The sequence below is a fragment of the Pelecanus crispus genome, chromosome 11 (assembly GCF_030463565.1).
Source record: "Pelecanus crispus isolate bPelCri1 chromosome 11, bPelCri1.pri, whole genome shotgun sequence".
NCBI lineage: Eukaryota > Metazoa > Chordata > Aves > Pelecaniformes > Pelecanidae > Pelecanus > Pelecanus crispus.
This window is the reverse complement of record NC_134653.1, coordinates 23,976,331-23,995,344: the sequence shown is the minus strand read 5'-3', so window position 1 is coordinate 23,995,344 and position 19,014 is coordinate 23,976,331. Positions and strand designations below refer to the sequence as shown.

The 19,014-nt window shown below is 52.8% G+C and overlaps 1 protein-coding gene across 1 annotated transcript in view; it reads right to left on the bottom strand.

The window, feature by feature from the left end:
* Nucleotides 1-5,327: 5,327 nt before the first annotated feature.
* The window catches only part of NOS1 (nitric oxide synthase 1), a 39,048-nt gene continuing 25,361 nt past the window's right edge, over nt 5,328-19,014 (bottom strand). The window contains exons 13-27 of the mRNA XM_009480289.2: nt 17,079-17,223; nt 16,542-16,646; nt 16,046-16,104; nt 13,077-13,193; nt 12,677-12,851; nt 12,120-12,258; nt 11,259-11,337; nt 10,526-10,719; nt 9,720-9,889; nt 9,246-9,456; nt 8,390-8,477; nt 7,972-8,093; nt 7,262-7,410; nt 6,448-6,642; nt 5,328-5,450 (exon numbers count right to left, since the gene is read on the bottom strand). Of these exons, the coding sequence (XP_009478564.1) occupies nt 5,328-5,450; nt 6,448-6,642; nt 7,262-7,410; nt 7,972-8,093; nt 8,390-8,477; nt 9,246-9,456; nt 9,720-9,889; nt 10,526-10,719; nt 11,259-11,337; nt 12,120-12,258; nt 12,677-12,851; nt 13,077-13,193; nt 16,046-16,104; nt 16,542-16,646; nt 17,079-17,223 (2,071 nt within the window). The remainder of the gene's footprint in view (nt 5,451-6,447; nt 6,643-7,261; nt 7,411-7,971; nt 8,094-8,389; nt 8,478-9,245; nt 9,457-9,719; nt 9,890-10,525; nt 10,720-11,258; nt 11,338-12,119; nt 12,259-12,676; nt 12,852-13,076; nt 13,194-16,045; nt 16,105-16,541; nt 16,647-17,078; nt 17,224-19,014) is intronic.

Genomic DNA, 19,014 nt, shown 5'->3' with positions numbered 1-19,014 from the left:
TAAATCTCCTCTTTAGAGAAAAGCCTCTTCATGTTTAATCCCTGGGATCGAAAAGGAGCTGAGCTGCTGCAAAACAGGCAGTGGTGGACATGCTCCAGGAGAGGGACTGGGACATTGGATCAGGCCGGGTGTCCATCAGGTCCAGTATCCCCTTGCTGCAGGAGCTGCGTGGGGCTGTGCAGGAGCCTAGACAGGCAGCAGGGACCCGGCGGTGACAGATCTGTGAACCGAGTGCCCAAGAGGCGCAACCCCCTCCATGCATGACACCCCCAAACAGCTCATGGCACCAGTCTGCGGCACACCCCACCTCGCTCTCTGATGTTTATGCGTGCTGGAGATATTGTAGCTACACTCACGCATCAGAAATGTCACACCAAGATGAGCAGAGTCTAGACAACTGGTGGAAGAGTCGCATTTGTGGAATGATAAAGCAGATCTGCAAGTTTATTTCCCCCTTTGCTATGGGAAAAAATTAAGCTGGGGGGTGCAAAGCCCCTGCAAATAAGGGGGAAGAAGGAGAAGTTAAGATGCCTGAGACTGACTCAACAAAAAATAATGAATCAAAATTCCCAGTGGTGTGGCTTATGAGGAGCAAACGGGTCTACTCAGGCAGAGGGAGCAGAGAGGCAGCCCGGAGCCCTGGGGGACATATTAACTTCATGGACCTTCACAGCAGGAAGGGTGTTTCTTCTCCAGGGCCAGGCAGGCAGGCTGGCCTTACACCAACATTTTCCTTCCAAAGGGCTCTGAAGGACTCTCCTACCTGCTTCCTGTTGAACTTGACACGGCTTTGGCTGTCTGCCCTGCACAGACCCCTTTGGAGATCCTACCGAAGGCAAGGCACACACCCCGTTCCCTTCTCTGCTGTGCTTCCCCGCTGTTTTCACTGGCAGCTCAGGTGGAAGGGGGAGATGGAGGTGGCAAGCTTTGGGGTGCAGAAAAAGCGAGCCAGTTCATCTCAGACACAAACTGCAGCAGCAACATGACTTCCAGATGGGAGGTGTTATACCAATACAGGCAGAAGGCAGGACAGGAGAAAACTGATTGCCAGCAACACGGGACAAGCTGGAAAGAGGACGAAGACAAGGGCATTTCTTTGGGCACTGCCTCCTCTTCAGGTTGCATCACTCCTTCTACTAAAAGGAGGACCAGAGCACAAAGTCTAGAGCCAGAATCAAATTTCCCAAAAGGAGGGAATGAGTTTAATTTTTTTTCTTTAGCTCCATTTCTGCAGCCATGGGATTGGGGGTTAGGGCCAGGCTTGCTGTATGTTCACAGCTCTAGGGCCAGGGAGCTGGCTCCCACAGACAGGACCTCTGCCCAAATTCACACATCCCAGCTGCAAAGGGACCCAGCTCCCACATCCCACTGCCTGCCCTGGGATTAGGGCATAACCCACAGAGATGGACCAGGACTGCCCTTTTTCCCTGTCCCGTCCTGCTTTCACCTCTAGGTCATGAAGTCCCCAGGCAGTGACACAAACCTGGGCTTGCACCTGGCTCCAAACCCTTCCCCGGTCACCCTGCCAGCCCAGCGAGCTCCGCTCTGGCCACACCGTGGCAGCATTCATTCGCATTGTACGCCACGCTGGGACCAGCAAAACTGAGACCTGGATCTCAAATTCTCCCAGTAGCTGGAGGCCTTTTGCTCCTGGATTTTGGGCTGGAGCTGCTTCAAGCATTCAGGGAGTCAAAGTTGTAGAAGATGGTCACAGCACATGGAGACACAGCCAGCGAAGCAGCAGGAAAGGGCAGGAGGTTCTGGCTGAGGGTGGGGATAACTGCACAGCTTGGGGCCAGGGGAGCCAGCGCAGCTTGTACCGTAGGCTGTGAGAGCAGCAAACCTCCCTGCAGCTCTTTTTCATCTGCCTTTGGCTCGGGGCAGCTAATCTTAACCCTGTGAAAGCAAAGCTCACCATTGCAGCTCCTGGACAAACCCTCTGCTGTCGCTGGTGCAGGTGCTTTGCTCCATACAAGCATCAGTGCACAGTGCAGCAGAGCGGGGGCAGGAGGAAAGGATCAGCATCTACCAGCTCAAAATGTCAACCCCGTATCCCTGCCTCCAAGCAAGAGCTGCAACCATGCCCTGCTGTCCTTGTCCTGGCAGTGAGGGAGGACAAACCTTCTTCAGGGTGAGGAAGGGAGGAGGAGGAGGAGGAAGGACACAGAAGGTCATGCATGCTTTACCTTGCAGACAGCTTTTCTCTGTTAAAGGGACTGATACCTTTCTGTGATCGTGTTAACAGATTGCTTTTGGGGCCAGATTTTTGCAGCAGGGCTGAGGTGTGAGCATGTCAGAGCCCAGAATCACACAGCATCTTTGCAGCCGATCTCACCTCCCTTCTCACATGAGATGTCCCAGCAGAGACAGCTCGTGCCGCTGGCAGGTGGCGCAGGGCCTACCGAGGGGGCTGGCTTGCTACTGAGATGCCACATGTATTTCTTCTGGCAGGCAGGTCGCTCCATGCTGGCACTTTCTGCTCCTGAAGGTGTGGAAGTGGCTGGGGCCTGCTGTCCTAGAACTGCTCATGAGACTGTGCTAAGGTGGAGCTGATGCTTTCTGGGCTTTCAAGAATCCTTGTTCAGCACATCATCAGCAAGGACCAGGAGCCTGCGTAACCCTCCAAGTGCTGCCTTCCAAATAGGCCTTGTTACCAGGAGGTGCCTCTTGCAGCCAGGGTTGGAGCCACTTCTCTCCCATCCTCATGGCTTTCCAGTCTCACCTGGGAGAGGGTTCACATGTTCACAGCATGCAAAGCTCTGGGATGTGGCCAGTCCCTGAATCTCTCCCACCAGCATCATGGCTGCAGATCACATATCTCCTGCAAAGCCTTCCGGAGGACAGCCTGGCCAAGCAGCAGCCATTGCCATGAGTTTTTCCCTAGCATACACATCAGCCTGTGTGTTCAGTGCTTGCTCCTCTGTGGGAGGACTTTCGTGCCAGCAAAAGTGGGGACTGAGCAAAAGGAGAGGCTCATGGGGAACAGGGAGCAGAGAAGGAGGGAAACATAGCGCAGAGTCCATTTAGGAGAAATCACGACACGTGAATCAGAGACATCCTGCCCTTTGGATCAAAACAGCCATATTTGTACCCAGGCTGCTTGGGGATGAACAAAGTTCATAGGCATGAGGGCATTGCACATCATCTGCCCCCAGCCTCGGGCATGTGCCCAGGTCTGCACAAGTCCAAAGGAAAGGCAAGAAAATGCAAGGATTCAGCCAAGCCCCAAGCTGGGGAAAGGGGGAGCCTGGGGGAAACAGCCCCCAGCTCTGGTCAAGCAACAAGACCTAGCCATTGCCCAGCCCCTACCACCTCTGCTCTCCCCCAAAACACCAAAAACGTGGATGATCACGAAGGTGGTGATTTCATGCAGGTGCAAAATGCCCTCATGAGAAGGAGAAATGTGAATTTCTGTTAAGAGCCACTGCAGATTATAAAGCCATTGTACTTCAGTAGGGAAATCCAGGGAAAGGGGGTGAAAAATAATGGCCACAGGACAAGAGCAAGAGAAGGAGGAAGAAAAAGGAAATAAAAATCATCATCATCATCATCATCAGGACACAACAACAGGACGAGAGACAGAGCGCTTTCCATGGGCAGTTCCCAGCAGAAAAGGAGCCACCGTGTCCGTGAAATACAAAACCCAGTGCCCTCCGGCTGGAGGGGGCAGCAGGTGCTGGGACTGGTTTGGCATCCCCTTGGGGCGAAGGGTCCATTTAGGAGCAGAAAACCCTGCAATGGAAAGGGGAGAAAGGCTGGCCTTAGAAGGAGCAGTGAGAAGCGTCTAGGACTAAGGACTTCCCAAGGGACCATGTCATGGACAGGAATTTACAGAGCCCTTTGCAGCTGGGTGAGGTGGGCAGGTAGGTAACCTTATCCCTACCTAGAGATGGGAAACTGAGGCACTCCGTATACAATGCAGATCCTAGACTATGTCCTGTGTTGGAGAAAAAATCCTACCAAACCTCAGGGATGCTGGGAAACCCGCTCTGGGTCAACCGGGCAGTACACAGCACAGCCAGGGGTGCAGGGAAGGGATTGCACCCCAGGCTGCTGAGGGCCAGGACAAGGAGCAAGATCCATGCAGCCTCCCTTCCTTTATTCTAAATAATCCTTCTGCTCAGCCAGGGAAAATCCCACTGAGACAGAGCTGAACAAATGGCAGGACATGGTGGAGCAGAAACAAACATAGAAAATGTCAAGGTTTTTTACTTCTTATGGTTGTTTTTACAACAGTGGAAAGAAAAGTCTCCAGATCTTTCCTATCTGGGCATGCAGCAGCCTGGAGACCTCCCCACACTGTGAGTACCAGCCGTCTGCACCCCTGGAGCCAGCCAGACGCCCCCCAGCCAGCACTGGAACTGGGGAGAGCTACCCCTTGCCACAGATCCTGCAAACCTTCCAGCCCGTCATCTGCTGGCTTGCTGGCAGGGCAGCAGAGGCAGGCAGCGGGCAGGACTTCTGCTTTGAATGACCATTTGGATGGGATTTTCAGGTCTGAACACATTGGTACGATGGGTGCAAGAACCCGGGAAGGCCAGAGGGTATTTGTCCTAGTGAGGTGACAGCTATTTCAGAGAGACTGCCAGGCAGAAGCCTCTGCTTCCAGTGCAAAAATCAAATGTCTTTTCTCAGCCTCTGCTACAAGAAGGACCACTTGTGTGCAAAAGTTAAAGCTCCCTTCCTGTCCTGGTTTCGGCTGGGATAGAGTTGATTTTCTTCCTAGTAGCAGGCATAGTGCTGTGTTTTGGATTTAGTATGAGAAGAATGTTGATAACACGCTGATGTTTTTAGTTGTTGCTAAGTACTGCTTATGCTAGTCAAGGACTTTTCAGCTTCCCATGCTCTGCCAGGTGCACAAGAAACTGGGAGGGGGCACAACCAGAATAGTTGATCCAAACTGACCAAAGGGCTATTCCATACCATATGACATCATGCTCAGTATATAAACTGGGGGCATTGGCCGGGGAGCAGTGATCACTGCTCAGGAACTGTCTGGGTATCGGTCGGCGGGTGGTGAGCAATTGCATTGTGCATCACTTGCTTTGTATAATATTATTATTATTATTATTATTATTACTACTACTACTATTATTTTATCATTACTATTTTACTTTATTTCAATTCTTAAACTGTTCTTATCTCAACCCAGGAGTTTTCCTCACTCTTACTCCTCCGATTCTCTCCCCCATCCCATCGGGGTAGGGGGAGTGAGCAAGCAGCTGCGTGGTGCTTAGTTGCTGGCTGGGGCTAACCCACGACACTTCCCCATCCCACAGCCCACGTGCTCGGGAGACCATTGCAGGGGTTAAAATAAACGTGTCAACTCACTCATCTGTATCTTTTTTGCTCTCCTCAATGAATGCAATAGACTCAGATCTAAGGCGGTTAGTCACTTCATACGTACGCAGGGTGACTCCAAAAATATCCTCATGGTACCGGCTGTCATCCTGAAACAGAGGATGGCAGAGAGGAAAAAAATAGTATTTACCAGTGGTTGGTACTACACTAGAAAGCTTTTGTGGTGTGGGTAGGTACCAAATAGACAGCAAGTGTTCTGGGGCCTGTCACAAGAGCTGGTGGGACGGGCAGGGCAGAGGGGCAGGAACAAGCGGGGAGGTGAAATGACCTTCCCAAGGTCACACTGTGGGGCAGTGGCGGAGCTGCTCAGTGCATTAAACCTCCTCAACTGCTGGCAACCCAGGGACTGCCTGGCTGTCAGGGGGACAAGTAGCCCAAGGCCAGCCCACGTACGAGAGGTTTTGCTTGTAAACCCGCTAAAAACGTGGCTCTGGGCTCCCTTGGCTCCTGAATGGAGTGTGGGGACATGGTTCAGAAGGGGCAGTCCCACAGGAATTGCGCTGAGTTATCCTCCTGGGCAGATGCCGAGCTGTTCAAGCATCTGTTCTCGGGCCTGTGTCCCAAACTGAGCTCACTCCTGCTTCTGTTGTAACTTCATAGAATTCTATGATTCTATGATTCTATCTGCAGCAACGTGTTTGCCCAAGGGCAGCAGCCAGCCAGCCACACAGGCAGAGGAGATTTGGGGAGGGGGACCCACAAACTGCCCTGTTAGCTTGTTGCAATGATGGACGGACAGCGGGGACTTAACCAGGTGAATAAGCCCTGTCTGGGCTACCAAGGGTTCCCAAAAGAGCTTGTACCAGTGCTCAGCACAGCACCAGGCTCCTCGCAGGAGCCCAGCGCAGGCTGAGGGGGCTGCAGCCTGGAGCAGAGCTCCTGCAAAGCAAGGTCACTACCACTGCTCACCCAAAGCTGTGGAAGATCATGCTCCCGACCTTCCCCAGGTGCAGGCAGCGTGGGTGGGAGCCGCAGCCCCCCCCAGCACCCATCTCCTCGGTGCTGCCTGTTCGGCAGAGGGAGGCACCAGGTGCAGCGCCCGTGGCAGGAGGTCGTGTGGTGTCTCGTGGTGCAGACACTACTCACCCGCAGCTTGCTGATGAAAGTGCCTGCCTCCTCCACCGACAGCTGGCCCTGCTGCCTCACAATGCGCTGAATGGTCTTAAGGACGTCCCTGGCCATGGTGACATCCCCGCAGACGTAGATGTGGCCTCCCTGCTCCTTCAGTGCTTTGAACACGGTTTGGGCCAGCTGCTCCTGTAACACGTCCTGCACGTATTTCTGAGGGAGGAGGAGGTGGGAGTTGAGATTAACTACAGCTTCTCAGCCCTATTCACCTGCACGCTCCAGCCAGCTTTGTGTGCACCAGCTGCCTTCAAGGCAGCAATGCAATGCAACCACATCTTTGGGGGAGCATGCCTGCACCTCACAGCACCCACAACGATAGGAAAGAGATGGGTAAAGCAGCAAAGCATCGTTTGCTCTTGCATTTTCACATCTTGACCGTATATCTCTGCCAGACCTGCTCGGGTGGTGGTGGGGGTTTAGACCAGATGTTTGCGCTAGCTCTGGGCCACCCCACCGGGTGACATCCCTCCTTGCCCACCGACTTGGGAAGATGTGCCTTTCCCCTACTCATCTGCTCCCACCTGGTGAGGATGGCTGCAGCCCTCCAGGGCACACATTGTGGGCACACATTCAGGCTGGCGCAGGGATGGGGATGTGCCCTGGGAACAGGGCTGCACTGGGAAGGGCATGATCCTGCACACTTATGCAACTAGAGCGCCCCAGGGCATGAGCCACTGTGGCTGTGCCAAGGATCCAGCACCTCCATGCCATGCTGACTGGCCACAGCCACCCAGGACTCCACACCAGCTCTGGAGCAGTACCTGCCACGCACCTTTGGTTTGTCCGGTTCCCGGGAGTAGGCTGTGTACAGCTCTCTGAAGACACCTTGGGTTTTGGCAAAGAGCGTCTCCTCTTTGTAAATGTGGTCAATCCTGGACTGCCGGCAGCCAAATACCAGGACCATAGGACAAGGCTTCAGACCTAGGGGGGAGACGGGGGAAGCAGTTAGGCCGGGGACCACCGATACCTGCTTTCTGCAAGCCACCACCCTCCAGCTCTGGCAGCAGCCCCAGCACCCAGCATGAGACTGCCGGGAGCTTTCCCTGGCTGAACTGGGAGGGAGGAAAAACCAGCAAGGAGGGGGTAATGCACTGTCTGAGCCAGCGCATGGCCTGAGATCACATGGCAGGGGTGCTTGTGCCAGGTTTTGGGGAGAAATTCAACTTTTTTTTCCCTGAATGGTCTAAATGATCAATGTAAAATGCATATTTTACATAAATTTGCATTAATGTTCTTTGAAAAAAAACAACTCTGGCACTATAGTTCTGCCATAAAAACTTGCAAAGTTTTACAGGATAGTTTTCATGGAGATTGTTTTGGGAGTTTGGGCTGACCTGCAAGCCTACATTTGGGTCAGCCGCTGCTTCAAGAAGCCCTTTGCCTCTGCTGGGGCAGCCTGGGGAAGGAGACTGGACCCCCATCCCCATGCCACCAGCCCAGGTTTCTCCTGATATGCGAAACGAGGAACAAGCATCAACCCACCTTTGTGCTGGATTTCAAAAAGCCGCTGCTGCCAGAAGCTCCGGAAAGGGGCGATGCCGGTGCCGGGGCCGATGAGGATGCAGGGCACCTGGGGATCCTGGGGCAGGTGGAACCCGGGCGCACTGCACACATCGAAGACACCAGTTAAACCCAAGCAGGATGCTCCCTCCCTCGCCTCTGCCCACAGCAAGCTGAGACACTACCCATAGAGGGAGGGGTAGAAAACGAGGTGAAATCCTGGAAAGTGACATTTTAGCACAGAAGAACTGCACTTGAGAGGGACCTGTTTGCTTACAAATCCAGCCCTGTTTTCTCCACACCCTTAGTGCTTTGCAAAGAAGAATTGGGGCCAAAGAGCTCATCCTGCAAGGGGGCTCACCCCATCTTTTTCACCCCTTGCCTTGTGTGGATCACTTACCCTCTTACAAAACAGGGCACTATTTCATCGGTTTGTATCTGATTGAGCCAAGAGGAGCAAACTCCGTGGTGGATTGGTCCTTCTCCATCTAGGAGGGGAGAAAAGGAGGTCTGTACTTGACACACCAGCCAACAACTCCAACTACTACTTTCCTTTATGAAACCCTCCCTGCTACTTTCCACATAAACACCTCACTGAAACCTTTACTATATCTGCATCCATCTCCCACAAACTTGGTAGAAGTTTGGCACTTGGATCCCTCTGTGGAGTTACCCAAGTTCACCCAGGACCCCATCCTGGGATAGTTGGACCTCCACAGTACTTAGGAAGCACCCAACTTCTCTTCGGTCCTTTTTGGCAGAAGCAATATCATGCTGTAGTGCTTCCGGATACAAGCCCTCCATCAGAGCCCCAGATGAATGGCCAGTGTCTTCCCCTGTGTCCTGCCTGCTACAGGGGTGATGGGGCTGTGTCCATCTACACCATGACCAGGGTTGCTTGGACACATCAGTGCTTGCACAGGTACAGAAATCTGGCTAGTTGTGGCAATGTGGACTTTGGTGTGGGCAAACAAATGATCCCACATGGAGGTTGGAGCCACCATGGCTGGTCTGTTGTTGGTACCTGACCCAGATCTGGCATCTCTGCAATACACTGCCCTTTGAAGGATGGCCATTCTCCATAACATGGGACAGCAGTGTCATGGGTTGAAGGAATCCAGTCACTACAGCAGGTAGAAAGACTTTAAAATAACATCTCTCTGCCAAAGACCTTGTGGTGTTGCCCACGTGCTAATGCTTTTTCCCTGCTCTCCATACCAAGCCTGTCTCCACTGACCCCCGCATAAGCATGGTACCTCTCGTACGATAGGAGACCACTGCCACAGTGAGGTGGACCTCGCCTGGGTACATCTCTGGGGAGGAACTGATGGAGTAGTAGCGCGGTTGGAGGAGGGGGAGCTGTGTGAGCAGCAACGTGGAGGGCATCTGCACTGAGGGGAACTCCTCCAGCACCTCCACGATGGTGGGGTTCTTGGACCACTTCCATTCCTCATACTCCTGCAAGCCCTGCAGCCAGGGAAAGAGGGAGGGAGGGAGAGAGGGAGGATGGAGAGCACTGCAGCATCAACCTTGTCCAAGCCAGGTACCTCTGCCAATATCCCACCGGGCCTGTGGCAAAGCTGGGGTGGGTGGCAGTGAAGGCAGGCAGGAGAAGCCCTGCTGTCATGGGTAGAGACTCAGCCTAACTACAGTGTGGGATGAAAATTCCCTGGGGTTGTGGTTGTCCCCAGAGCCTTGAGGAACTTGGGGCTTGGGGTCTGAGACTTTACCTTGCTAAGGACCTGCAGACGTTTCTTCTCCTTGTCACTTGTGGCCAACAAAGCAAACTGCTGCAGCAGCAGGGGTGTGGGAGGGGTGGTGATGTCCAAATAGTACTTAAAAGCCTGGAAGATGGTGCATGGTGGGATACGGTTCTCATCTGTCCAGTTACTGATGACACCTGTCAGGAGGGAATTCAGCACAACCATGGGATCAGCTGAACACAGGAGCTAAGGTGGATAAATCCTTGCTTTCATTCCCCCTTATCAGCTCTGAGACGGTGAATGATGAAGAGCTGGAAAGAAGAGTCAATGAGATAGCCTCATGCTACAGGTGAGATGCTGTACAATGAGCACAAATGAGTGATACTCTACCACCTTCAGCCCTGGTCACCCTGAGTTGGTACTGTTTTCCATCTCTGGTTACACTGTGCATGGCAGTAGGTATCAGACTTATCCCTGAAATACAGTGTTGGGATGGTCCATCAAGATCCTTTAATTCTTCTTTCCGGTCCTAGACATTGCTCTTTGCATGAGAATATAAATGCCTTTAATTTTTCTGAAGAACAAGGAAACATCTTCTCCCCAGGGTCCTGCTCACCCTTCAAACCTGTGCTCTACACCCCAAATGCAGGTAAGCAATGGCTCTGGGCAGGGGAAGGTTGAAGGAGGTGCTCCCAATCCAGGCGAATGCACCAGTGAGATGGAAAATGATTTCTCCTGGGGGCCACCTACCTCCCCGAGATGCTACAAGAACCGCTACAAGGGACGGGTGAGGAGGAGAGAGGCCACCTCTATGTAGAGGTGGCCCTGGTTACCTAGAGCTGTGTTCCTCTCCTCCAGGAGCTCCACCTTCACCAGCTGGTTGGTCGGAGGGGCATCTTCAAGTCTGTCAATCAAGGCATTGACCAAGTCTTCATGGTTCCCTGGAAACACACCCAAGTGGTCTCCAGGCAGGTACTGCAGTTCCTGGTGTCCATTGGTGTGGAGGCGCAGGAAAATTGTCAAGCGACTACAGGGAAAGGAGAAAAAGCAGGACTTGTTTGGGGGGAGTCCTCCAGGGAGTCGCTGCCTCAAGAGGCACTGGGTGTGCTGGGCAGTGGTAGCATATCCAAGTCCTGATGCCCTGCTGAGCACGTCACCAAAGTCGCAGGAGGGAGCTAGAAAGGACACTGCAGTGTCTGCCTCCCCTCGCTGCTGACTCACCCTCAGGGAGTTTTTAAAAGGGAAAACTGGTCTAACCTCTTGCTTCAGCAATGTTATCCTTCCTTTGCATGCACCCTGCCACTCCACAAGTGTGGCCACCCATCTTCTCATCCTTACAGGCAGCAGGTTAATTTATGTAGCAGCAGAGATTTCACTGTGTAAGAAGGCAGGAAACACCCTTCCCTGGGTTAACATGGTTTCCAGCCTTGGTGATGATTTGCACAAAGATGGTATCATGGGACATTCAGGGGTCAGGGGATATTTGCAGCACCGCATGAATGGATGCTTGGGTGCACCACAAGTGCATTCAGCTCCCACAGGTCCCGGGGCAGCTGCATCTCCTACCTGGACTTTGGGCTCTGCAGGTTCTGGCGTGTGATAAGCCGGGCTGCATAGACACGTTTTTTGTGGATGCTGTACAATCCTGCAGAGGAGGACAGTCAGTGAAGCAATGCAGCACAGTGTGGCCAAAGCACCTTCTGGCTTTTGCAGGGCTGTCGGCTGCTGCTGCGGGTTCAGCCCTTTGGACTGGACCTGGCTGATGCCAGCCACAGCAAGTGGGCCATGGGCTCAACCACCCTCCTGTCCCAATATTCTGCAAAGCTTCAGTGAGCCTGGGGGATCAAAAACCCCAGGGGAGAACCCAACACATGTCCCTTTTGTTAGTGACTGAGGAGGACTCCGAAACCACCCGCACAAGGCACGGGGACGTGCCGTCACGTGCAGGCATGCACCTCTTGCTGCCAGTACCACCTGGCTGGTAGCAAAGAGCCTGAATTTGGGAAAAGCTAAGCCAGTGTGGCAGATCATCAGCTGCAGGAGCCGTGCTGAGGGGCCAGGTGTCGGTGGGCTGGACCTGCGATTGCACCGCAACGCTCAGTGGAGCGGCATTTGGACAAAGCGGGCTTGGAAAACTCCCAGGTTTCCAGCTCTTTGCTTCAAAAAATGGGGTCAGGAGGAGGGAGATCAGTTCATATCCCAACATCTCTGTTACAGATACAGACAGGGACCAGCCAGAGGGGCCTGAGACCATCACAAACTGCTCCTTGGGCATGTGACGGAGGGGAAAGGCAAGACTGAAATGCTGGTAATTTAACACAGAATAAGTAAGGAGATTTGGCCCCTTTGCTGCCACTTGAGCCCACCATGTCTTCTCTTCCACCTGCCCCATGTCTAGAGCCCTCCGGGGTGACCCTGTCTTCGTACCTTGTGTGAGTTCTGGGGCTTCAGCCACGTAAGTCAGGCGAAACTTGCTCCTCTTCCAGCTCCGGTCGTTGCTGATGAGGGAGTTGTTTGCTTTCTCAATGTTGACGTCGTCCCCCACGCAGAACACGTCGCACGCTGCCTGCAGCATGCACCAGGCTCTCAGGCATCTCCCTGCTGCCCCTGGGCTTTCTGACCAAGTCCCATGACCCCCCTTGTCCCACCCACCTCAGCCAACACATGGGGGATATACACATACACATCCCAATGGTGTAGGGCTGTACTGGTGGCCATGGACGTATCTTGTGGTGCCCTCCTCAGCCAGGCATCTGGGATAATGCAGGAATTCAACATAGTGCTCACCCTTTGGCAGTCAGCACAAACCAGAGCATCAGCTCTGATTCTGGAGAACCTCTTTATTGTGGGCCAGGGTGATGGATGGGTGTCCCAGTGTAGGGAAGGAGAGGCTGGGTTTTGATCCAGCTCTAACCAGCAGCTTTGCTCTGTCCCTGTGTCTTTCTGCCCCTGCTCCTCCCTGGAGCACAAGGGAAGCGGGTTACCTTGAAGACCTTCTTGGCCCAGGTCCTGAAGGACTCCTCTTGGCCACAGAGCTCGTCCCCTTCTCCCATGCGGAGGATCCGCTCTCCACCCAGCTCCTCCAGGAGAGTGTCCACTGCCCGGGCAAAGGCGCAGAAATGGGGGTAAGCACGCGACCCCAGCCCAAACACGGAGAACCTGTGAAGAGGTGACACAGCTGTGGCTACCGAGCTGGGAGGGACAATGTCTCTCCCTCCCACACCACCACAGCCAACATCAGCATGAGGGAGCGTGAAGGGATCTGCACATTGCAAAAATACATCATGTGTTAGGTAAGAGCTGTGGTAGAAGAAAGAGGCTCTGTGCAGCACCAGCTCCAGCTCTGTCCCAGGAAATTGCTGCCTCCCACCGTGTCCTATTTACCTGACATTAGCCAGGGGCCCCGTGCTTTCAAAGTTGTCCCTGGAGTCAGGGCCATCGCTTGAGGATTTCCGTGCATCCGAGTAAGAGGAGACACTGTTGAAACGGACCTTGTAGCTCCTGCAAACAGCAACAACATCAGGTATTACAGTGGTGATATGTGCGTGTGGTTCCTACCAGGCTGCATGCTCAGAGGGGACTGGATTGTGGAGGAGACCAAACCAGAGCAGGCTCAAGCTCATGGCGCAGTATTTCATGAGCAGGCACCATGATCAGTGGCTAGAGCAGAGAAATGTGCTCCCTCCTGGGGGTATGCCATAGCAGCCCGTATGTTGCATCCCCACAGCTGGACCTGGTCTTCTCCATGGGGTCATCCAGTCACCTCCCAGTGGGTTAACCCAGGTGTTGGCCACCACGTTGTCCCCAGCGGTGCAGAGCTGACAGGACCTTTTGCTTTACCTGTCCTTCCCTGGTTGCACACAAGGTCAGGCATATGTCTGAACAGATATTCTGAAGGTTTTTCATTCATAGGAAGTGAAAAAAAAAAAAAAAAAAGGAGAGAAGAGGGGATGAGGAGGGGGAAGGGGAGTGGAGGAAAAAATCTGACAACAGCAGAAGTATTTCTGAATTGAACCATCTTCAAAAATTGCTCTACACAAGAGTTTCTAAATATACTGCGAGAGCAATGAAGCAGTAGTGTGTGGATGAGTCACAGCAGACCTCCTGCACCCAGCACACCACGCAGAGGAGACAACCCCTGAGCAAAATAACTGCCAGGGTCGTAGAGCCCTGTGCTCCGTGTCTGCTCTGGAGCCTCCTCCTTCCACCCAGACCTCTCATGCTATTCTGCTTCACTCCATCTGGATGGCCCCACTTCTTTCTCTGCTGTCCCTGGACCATGTACTCACCCCGGGTTACATGGTGAAGGCAGGACAGCACAGCCTACCAGCATGAGGCCCACGTTCCCCACTTGGGTGCTGGGCCCAAGGTCGGGGCACCGGCAGCTTTTGCTGAAATGAATAGGCAGGGGATGGCTGCTGAAGGATGGGCTGGATTTGAACAGCGGGGTCCTTGAATAGGAATGGTTTATGAATGCCTCTGAAAACGGTTGGAAAACCCTTGCTGTAAGACAGAAGGAACCAAATATACAACCATAGCAAAACCCCTGGGCTGTGGTCAGAGAGCTGTGGCTGCAACACCCTGGCAGGCTCCTCGAGACACTGTGGCTTAGAGAGGTCACTGATCCCCGCCTTCACCATCCCCTGGTGGACATGGAGCTGGGAGTCCATGGGGTGCATGGGCAGGAGCTGCTCTATCCAGCCCTTCCCTACAGACACCAGGCTGGCGCTGCCCTTCTTCCCCAGACGGCCTCCTCCAGGCCATCTTTTCTCATTGCAAAAGCTTTTTTTCATGCTTAACATCAGCATCTCTTCCTACCATCCAGAGTCAGGACCTCTTGGCCTGTCCCGGGGGGGCCACAGGGTGTAATTTATTCCCTCCACCTCTGCAGTCACCTCTTCTGTATGTGAAGTCTGCTACCGCACTGCATTTCTGTCTCCTCCAGATAAAATAGCTCTCACCCTTTTGATCTGTCCTTGCAGGTCACTTTTTCCAGCACTCTGACCACTTTTGCTGTCAGGTAACCAAGCCACAGGCTGTCCCAGCTCTTAGAAACTCCTGCCAGTCCCTTAAATTACATTTAGAGGTGGCTGGGACAGTCAGCACTGACCTCAGGTGCTTTTGTCCGCCTTAAATCTGCCTGGCTTGCTATGGGTAGCACCTCTGCACCCAACCCATTGTTGCACCAACCCAGCCCCTAAAAGTGAAGATCCTTGGGGTAAGAACTACACGCAAAATGGCCCTTCTCCATCCAGACGCTGCCAGGGCAGCCTGCATGTCCCGTTTTGTCAGCTGTCCCCATTAAGGCATGAGGCCATTAGAAACCTAATGCGTTTTCGGCTTGCAAGCTCTGTGGGGATCCATCAGATGACTTGGCTGCACAGCAAGGAGACCACTTCAGGGCTGCTGCATCGCCAGAGGTACAAATTGGTCCCTGCCCTGCCCAGTGGTGTTTGTCACCGCTCTGCAGCCCCACCAGTTCTGCTCTGCACTGCTCAAGCAGAAAGTCAGGGCAGTTAAATTGCACTGCATCACTGGCCAGTGCTAATTCTGCCTTAATTAAGGAGCAGCCTTTTGCCAGTTGTGAGCATCACTGTGTTAACTCAGGAGGGACTCCAGAGCAGAGCAGCGTCCCAGTTAAGCGAAATATATTGTACTTAATAGCTAAAATAAGAGGAGGCCCCAAATGATTAACACTTTGCCAGCTGCCCTCACTTCCCAGCCTCTGGGGCGTGCACTGAGATGCTCAAGGCTCATCTTCCACCAGTGGGGGATTTTCTAGAACCCTAGACCCTGTCTCCAAGGTACCAGTTCCAGACTTACTGCTACAAACATCACAGCCAGAATTTATAACAGCTCTTATTTTCCCTAGAAAAATTTTCAAATAATGCAAGAAGTTAAATTTGGTTCTGAAGCCTTCCCCCATTTACAGCCACATAGTGGGGATTCCCTTCTACCTCCAAGTCTTACTATTTTGGTGTCTTCTGGACAGTCCCAGCTCTCAGATTTGATGATTTTTGGGGAATTCCTGCTTTTATTTGTTTTTTTTCATACATGCCTGCCTCTTACAGCTGAAGAGAGAAGCTTTAAAATGCCAGCCCAGGGAATTACAAGCTGGAGTCCACAGGCATGCCTGACTCAGTGCTTTTGTCCTCCCTGGGACCTCCACCTGCTCCATCCCCTGGTTCTCCAGGCAGGTCCCATCCCTTGGACCTTTGCAAGCTTGAAACCTGCATGACGATTTCACACTCCCTTCTGAGAGGAGGAAAGCAGAGAAGCAGGTTGTTCCGGCTGCTGGGCTGCCTGCTTGCTGGGGTTGTGAGTGGGAAGGGAGGGTTTTGGGGTGCTCTTACTTCCTCTCCTCCAGGTTGGAGTTGGGATTCTTCATCTCCATTAATGCGCAGCCAAATTTCTACAGAGAAGAAATAAAAAAAGGCCATCAGTTTTGCCATTCTTTGCAGGAAACAAAGATGTGATGAAAGCCTGGACAGCGGCTCTGCTTTCTGCTTGCTGTTCCAAGCAGCCTGCAACTCTGTTGTACAGGGCTGGATGAGGTCGTAGCTCCCCAGCCAAGGGACTGGCACCTTTTGTGTGACACCGACATCAGTTGTACAGGATGAATTTAGCAACAGATTAGCTACTTGTCTCACAGCAGGGAATAAGTAGATATCCCTATTTCAGAGCAGGCTGGAGGCAGGCAGGTACAGCACCAGGTATCACACAGAACCTGGACCTGTTTGGGCATTCCAGCTCAGGCTGAGCAAAAAGAGGATGCTCTTCCCTGTTCCCCACCCCTTCTCTTCTGCCCGTGTCCCTGCCATAGTCACCCATGCCCGTGCTTTGTCCTACCTCTCCATTTTCAGGTGGGTCTCCATTGCCAAATGTGCTTGTGACCACCAGGACCATGGTTTCATGCTCTAGGTGCACAATGTCATACTCGTCCATGGACATCACCTGGGAGCAACAGAGGTGTTAGCAAGAGGCCCTTGGTGGGGAGCTCTACCACCAGCCAGTCTCCTGGGATGGACCCCAGTCCACCTGGGGATAGGAGCAGCATCTCCTTGCTGACTCCATGACAGTGCATGATCTCCACACAGGGAGGACAGAACAAGAGCGTCAAGGGACGTGGACAAACCATGGGGCTACCACCTGAGAGGCAGAAGACAGATGTATGCCACAATGCCTACAGGAGCATTAGCTGGAAATGCTATTCATGTGCAGGTTTCAATCCAGACCTACAAGGTCACGTCCTGGGAGCTTCTGGAGACCCTTGGCGGCTGGGAAGCTCCACATGAGTTGAGCTGTGTATTTTCCAACAGCCATGTATTTCCTTGGGCCACCCAGATGCACAGATAATCTTGCAGGGGCTGGGAGCTAGTACAATACCTTGGCATCGAAAGCGTGCTTGAAGATTTCACACAGAGTTTTTGCATAGACCTGTGACTTCCCTGTTTCAGTGGCGTACAGGATGGTTGCTTTGACCCTCTTGGCCATGGCCTGTCCCATCAGCTTGGCTGAGAACTTCACAGCCCTAGGAAGCAAGAATAAATCCCAGTAAGAGAGCTTGCTTCCTTGTCAGTGCCTCTAGCCCAGACTATTCACACCATTTTATGTATTAAATTAACAGCCTGCTTTGAACTTGAAGCATCACTTTTTTTGTTGTTATATGCCAAACAGGGAGGCTATGGAAGAGCATGTTCATTTTGACTTGTCAGAGAGAAAGACTGGATGGGGGAGCTTGAACACAGAGCTGAAATACCTGCATGGGTATAAGGAGGAAAATGCTAAACCAGGTGTAGAAGTGGTCTTTCTGCAGGGACAGAGAAGCAGAAGAAGAATCAGGGGCAGCAGTTGCTGAAAGCAGTGACCAGGTAACCTCAAAGTAAAAGCTGGAGACCAACCAGACCCCAAGCTATGAGAGGAACAGTGGCTTCTCCATCTCTTCGTGTCTTTAAATCCTACCTGGCTGCCTTTCTGCAGGATGTGTCCTAGCCAAGCAGAAGCACCCAGGCTCCACACATCACACACAAAGCCCCGAGACACTGAGGTCAGACAAGGCTGTCTGTAGTCCCTTTGATTTGTACTCCAGCAATGCTATGAACTTTACTCAGAGGAACAGCCCTCCTGAGGCTGAGAGGTTGCACATTTATTTGAGTATTTGCAGGGCTGTGTCTAGCCGGCTGCCTCCTCTGGCTGCCATCGTGACTGGATGCATTTGCTTCAGTTTTCCCCACTGGCTCAGCTCTGACAGCAGGGCAGAGAGGCCCTGGGAGGTCACCGGCCTCTCTAATCCTGTCCAAGGTGAAGCAGCACTAGAAACACTGGCTCTTTATCTGTGCTAACGCTGCTGGATGGCTTGGCATCAGTGGGAGCACAATGATGGGGGACAAGAGAGGCTGTCATCAGCCAGCTTTGGGTTGCACAGTGGGGCACTGAGCCCAGTGTGACAAGTTTATTATATTAGGGCCATTCATAATCACAGAATTTGGACATCAACATTATTTTTCCTAAGTGCAGAATATCTCTTCACCTTTTCTAAGTGGACCATCAAGCCTTTAAATGGGGCCACCAGAAAGGCAGGTCTGGATTTAGCATGGTGTGTTGCAATAGGGAAGGGGCAGTTTTAGGGGGGCTGAGAGAGCACAAAGCATCTCTTTGGCCTTTGCAAACATAAAGGCTGCTTGATTCACTTCAACAGGGTGATCAGCCCCTGCCCCAGGTGGTCAAGTTCAGCAGGACTCCTGCATCCCCTTCAGATGAGCTATGGGGAATGGAGATTGCAGCTGTACTGGTTACACTGGCAGGAGAAGAGAAGCCCAGCTTCCACCTGCCCCTCCAGCCAAGGAGGGAAGAAATGCTCTATGTTTGGAAAATCACTTGGGAAAGAAAAAGAGAAAAGGGAGGGAAGAAGAGGAAGAAACCCCACCAGGCTGCTATGTCCTGCGTCCTCCAGGCAGCTCCCCTCCATGTTGAAGTCAGCTTCAGGAGCATTTATATTTGCTGCTATACAATCATTCCTCAGCGTAGTTCTGCATATTAAAGTTGCCCCTTTCTTTCCCATGATGGCAGTGTCCCCTGTCCCTAGGGCTTACACTGGCCCAGGGGAGGGAAGAGGCAGGATGGGCAGGAACTGCAGGTTTGAATGCTCTGATGTGGCCAGAACCAGCACAGCCTGTCTGAACAGGCATAAAGATCATGCTGCGACCAGTGCCAAGTGCAACACTCAGGACTGCTGGGCTCAATACACCGCTTGTTCAGCTGATTAGCTCAGATCCAGGCAGGATTAATGGTGAACTACAAAAATAATTCTCCCCCACCCCCC